The sequence below is a fragment of the Orbicella franksi genome, chromosome 10, assembly GCF_964199315.1.
Source record: "Orbicella franksi chromosome 10, jaOrbFran1.1, whole genome shotgun sequence".
NCBI lineage: Eukaryota > Metazoa > Cnidaria > Anthozoa > Scleractinia > Merulinidae > Orbicella > Orbicella franksi.
Window position 1 is genome coordinate 9,208,388 of NC_138154.1, and position 5,333 is coordinate 9,213,720.

Sequence of the window (5,333 nt, forward strand, 5' to 3'; positions counted from 1 at the left end):
TTGGTGTACCTCAGCGGTACACCAACATTGCGGCCAGAAAATAGTGTAAACATCCGGAACTTACTTTGGCTATCTAGGCGACTAATTTTCTGCACTGAACAAAAAAAGCATTTACATAAGCACTTTTTCTAATACTTTAACTTCTGAATGGGCTAGAAATCACGAGATAAGTATATGTTTTTCGACAAACGCGTTCGTAGCTCTATGTCACGCACCGCCATAACTCTAAAATTCAAAATGTCTTGCTTGCTTGAGAAACGCAAACAACAACAACAACAACGACAAAGGCTAATGAAATACACTGAAATGTTTATAGGCTGATATAAAGACCTTGACTCATTTCACGCCCTAAAGGCCTGCAAACGAGTAACAATCTATTAATCGATTCCAAGAAATGCAATCAAAAGCAGAGTAGCTTGACCACATCGATTCGATTGAATTTCGTACGACTTCAAATGCAGAACATTTAGCTCAATTGCAATATAGCTAGTGTCTCTCAGTATAACGACTGCCTGGGTACACGCAGCAAAGCGTCTAGTTTATAAAAAACTCAATCCTAAACCCAAATAACCGTTTTAAAGTCTATGAAACAGAGATGATTTCTGCTCTATTTCAGATTAATAGCTTTAATTCTCAAGCTAGAAAAATTATTTGTTTAATTACCGAGTATGTAGCATTATGGGAACGCTATTACAGAGAATGTATGGGCAACTGGCACATAGGAATACTTTTCACCAAATATTAGAAGAAAAGGTTTAACATTCGAGCTATACGAATTATTCAACTATTCGAGTATTTAAGTTTCTTTTATTTTATATCTTGTCTATGCAATTAGCCAGTATTATATCTATGTTTATTTAGCGTCATGGCAGCCAAAAAACCTGACTAAACGGTTAAAAACGGTATTTTTGGGGTATTTTTGGTATTGTAAGGGTTAAGTCTTGCAGCTCGGTGTGCGTGGGCCTTAGTGACTTGTACGTAACATTCTTGGAACTAGTGACAAACAAAAAATGTCAGTGTTGGACATTTTCCATCTATAAGGCCGAGATGGATAAACTGTTTTGGTATTTTTCTCAGCTCAGTTTTTATTGCTGCGTCTTCTCCTGGAATTGTTTCTCTTTAGTTGAAAGTTGATAGCGTCGATAGTCTGTGTGATGTGTGTTTAGTTCATCGTTTCTGTGGTTTACAGTTTAAGGCAAGGTTTGAAGCTGTAAAGGACTCACTCTGGTGGGCTCCGTACTTTACCAAATAAGGTTTGTTATAGCTTTTCTAAATTCCTGCATTCGTATGGCATACACAAGAGGATTCACAATGGAACTCGCGAAATAGATTGCAGCTACAACAAGACGGATTTTAATCCTTGACGCATCGGACAATTCTTCCTGTAGATCGACTGGCATAGAATGGAAAACAGCCCAGGGTAAAATGGTGAGAACAGAAACTCCAGTGACTATGAATAATGTTACCGACAGTTTCGTTTCCGTGTGAATTAAACCATGATGTTGTGAGTGTGGACTTCTTTGAACATTTACGATAATAATGATATAAGAAACTGTAACGACCAGGAGGGTGAGAACACTAAATGATGCCCATGCGTATTGAAATGCTTGTTTTGATAAATTAGCCATAACAAAGGCGATAGCGAAAATTATAAGCCAGCTACCGACGATGATTTTAAAGTAAAGCCGTTTCGTAATCAGGGAATGCCTGAAGGGAAAAAGTGTTGCATGTAGCCGCTCTAAGGATATCAAGGAAAGATTGACCTGGGAAGCTATTGGGAAGGTGAGTCTAATAGTCCAAAGAATAAGTCGTGGTAATGTGAAACTGTTGCTCTCTTCATCTTTGTGGTACAGGAACAGTGGTCCCGTCACGGCGCCCACCAGTAGATCGGCCACAGTCAGGTTTATTATAAGGTACGTACTGCGCTTGCGTAGATGGCAGATTCTTGCAACGGCGATGATGGTGATGGCATTGATAATCGATATCACAAGAAATTCAGTGATGAAGACTGGGAACCAGACTGGAGAATCATCAGTAGTCATCTCGTTAACCCGGATTCAACGTTCTTTCCGCAATGGCGTTTTCGTATTTATTCCAGCCCAGCTAAGGTGATTTCAAAAAAAGAATTAAAAAAAAAAATTAAGTACATTAGTATAGCCAGTTGCCAGTTTAGAGGAATCAAACGTAAAGATCTAATAAATAATGTTATCTTTTTACGAGCCTGTGCTCCGGTAAAAATTTAAGATTATTATATGGCTGTGTCTCACAAGGACCGGAAACTACCGAATTCACGAATTTGATTGGCTGAAATCGATATTGACCGCGGTCTAGATTTTCCCATCTAGAACGGCATCTAGATCGGTTTCATTTTGCGTTAAAAATGTAGCAAACTAAAATACAGAAATGTTCACCATTTTCTTTTATTTTCTTCTCAATCATTTATGGAAGTGCCAAAAAGCCTGATGACAAAAAAAAAAAAAAAAAAAAGTAAAGACGACGAGCAAAGTTCGGCAGGTGTATGTTAAGCTCATCGCCGTTCGCAAGCAAAATGTCAGCAAACCAGTTACATTAAACGAATTAAAGTTTTCTTCTTTGCCATATAATAAACATCTTATTAACCGAGCTAAGTCGATATGTATGGGAGAATCTTGACCTCAGTCGTGTGTACAGACCTCAATGCGTTCGGTCTGTACTCACGACCTCGGTCAAGATTCTCCCATAGAGACCTCCAGCTCGGTTAACAAGAGCTAAATAAATGATTATACCATACACGGATTTCAGTTATCACAGACATATTTTACTCGGATGTTAATGTTTTGCCTTGGATAAACAAGCTCATTAAAAAGCAGTGTTGTGTCACAATGTGCGCCCATATAGCCATGAACAGAGGGACGAAATTTTGTGCAAGTGATTTGATGTTCAACTGGTGCTGATGAAGAATACCTTATTTTAGACCGGGAATATCATATTTTACCAATATATGTAAAAATGGTCGGGTTTATTTTCGATAAGAAAGAAGTCCACCTCAGCGTTCTCATTGCTTCTCGTGATGTGTTCGCTGGTGGTCTATTCTGAATTTTTAATATTTGTCTTTCATAGACTTTACAGTAGGACGCTTATTATTGATTCTAAGTTCAGAAGGAAACTCTGTTAACCAGCAAGCCCGTTTACGTGATAATGTTTCTGCGAAACTTAAGGTTTTTTACTTTTCATTTCGTTAGAAAAAAATACCTGATAATAGGCCAGTTTCAATATATTAAAACTGTTGGTTACGAGGCTTCGGGGAATAAAACAAATGAACTTGCATCGAGGATGAGGGATAAATAATTAATTTCTTTTGTTTTGTTCCCCTAAGCCTCCGAGAAAACTTAGAATTGTAATGTATCGAAATGGCCTATTCAGCAAATAAGGTAAGGTAAAGTCTGTATAAGGGCCAAGTGGCCCACCAGGCCGGAGTTTATCCCGTTTCTATAGCATGAAGCGACTACGAGTATTTCATTTTTCATTTTCCCCTAGAATTCATGACATTATGCCAAAACGGACATACGAAGAAGAGACAGATGGGCTGGATGTGTTTTTACCCCATAAGATTACAGGCCTTTATTGGTTAAAAAAATTCAAACTTTCTTGTTTTTCAATTTCTTGATTATAAAAAAATTACTTACCTCCTACGCTGAGACTCGGTTTCACAGGTTTCCCCAGAATTTCGGGTAAAACCTCACGTTGGCAAATTTTTTGCTGTTTCCCGCTTTTGTTGCAGGCCTCAGACGACATTCAGTTGATTTAGAATCAAATTTGGTGTTTTATTCGGTTCGTTAAACGGGGAATCAACTGATATTATCGAATTCGCCAATTTTTAGCCTTTCAAATTTGCTTGGCCTAAAATGAACCTATATGCAAAATTTGCAGCTTGCTATGTGATGCATAGTTTCGATAGCGATCTGCCTTAAAACAATCAATAATGACGTCACGGGACAGATAAAGTGATGGAGCAGTTGTCAATGATTATGATGTCTCGTGCCCAATAGCTTTTTAATGTTCGAACATGACCCAGTTGAATTGTGGACATCTTATTGTCGAAAAATCCATCAAACCCCGCGGTACTCTTTGTTTCCGGCCTGACCGATTGACGTCAAAGGTGCCTGGGGACGAGACAGAAGCGCAAGATCCAGTTGTTAAAAAGAAAACGGTTTTTTTTGTCGTTAAAACTCGCTTTTGTCAAACATTTTATTTTTACGCTAGTGAATTGTTAGCATTGGATTGCCACTTACGTTGTCTTAATAGCGGAGCATTTGGGCCTCGAAGGAGCGACAGCAGGGGCCCTTACTTAGAAAATTTGGTAGCTCATCGAGGTAAACAATTTTGGTTGTCCTGTAATTTTCCGTGTCACGCCTGTCCGTCCCTACGTACGTGCGTACCTTTACCACTTACGCAAATTAACAAGCTTTAAGGGTTCTGTTTTTGTTCATAAACAAAGGAAATTGCAAGAAAACTACGGTGTTGTCTTGGTAAACGATATACCCAGCCGCTGTTCATCCTCAGCAAAAAAAAACTAAAAAACAAAACACAAAAAACAAAACATACAACGAAAATTAATCATTTGTAACGGATTTGAACCAGTTACCGCAAGACGGTGGACGAATACTGCACTCTAGCGTCCTACCAATTGAGCTATTGAAGTGTCGCATGAAGACATGCTTTAATTATCAACTGTTCTACAATTTATGTATACAGAAGCTTTAAAAAAAATGTGAATTAATCAATTATAAATAACTCAATCCTAAACCCAAATATAATGATCGTTTTAAAGTCAATGATACAGAGATGATGTCGGCTAAATTTTAGATTAATAGCTGAAATTCTCAAGCTAGAAAAATTATTTGTTTAATTACTGAGTATGTACCATTATGGGAACGCTATTACAGACAATATATGGGCAAGTGGCGCATAGGCATACTTTTCACCAAATATCAGAAGAAAATGTCTAACATTCGAGCTATACGAATTATTCAACTAGTCGAGTATTTAAGTATGTTTATTAGTTTATTTATTTTATTAGGCATTATTATATCTATGTATAAGTGTCGTAGCTCGGTGTGCTCTGGCCTTAGTGACTTGCACGTTAGATTCTGGAAACTATTGCGATAAAAAAAGTGTTAGTGTAGACATTTTCCATCTATGGAGCCGGAAATGGATAAACTGTTTTGGTATTTTTCTCAGCTCAGTTTTAATTGCTGCGTCTTTTCCTGGAATTGTTTCTCTTTAGTTGAAAGTTGATAGCGTCGATAGTCTGTGTGATGTGTGTTTAGTTCATCGTTTCTGTGGTTTACAGT

General features: G+C 37.7%; 1 protein-coding gene across 1 annotated transcript; it reads right to left on the bottom strand.

The window, feature by feature from the left end:
* LOC145500669 (uncharacterized) lies at positions 1–2,282 on the bottom strand. Its single transcript, XM_081480196.1, has one exon. It carries the CDS (start codon positions 2,040–2,042, stop codon positions 1,242–1,244), a length of 801 nt encoding a protein of 266 aa, XP_081336322.1. The 5' UTR covers positions 2,043–2,282; the 3' UTR covers positions 1–1,241.
* Positions 2,283–5,333: the final 3,051 nt, after the last annotated feature.

Bases quoted from the DNA above. Each gene is read 5' to 3' on its own strand.
- LOC145500669 (XM_081480196.1), bottom strand. From the start codon at position 2,042: ATGACTACTGATGATTCTCCAGTCTGGTTCCCAGTCTTCATCACTGAA.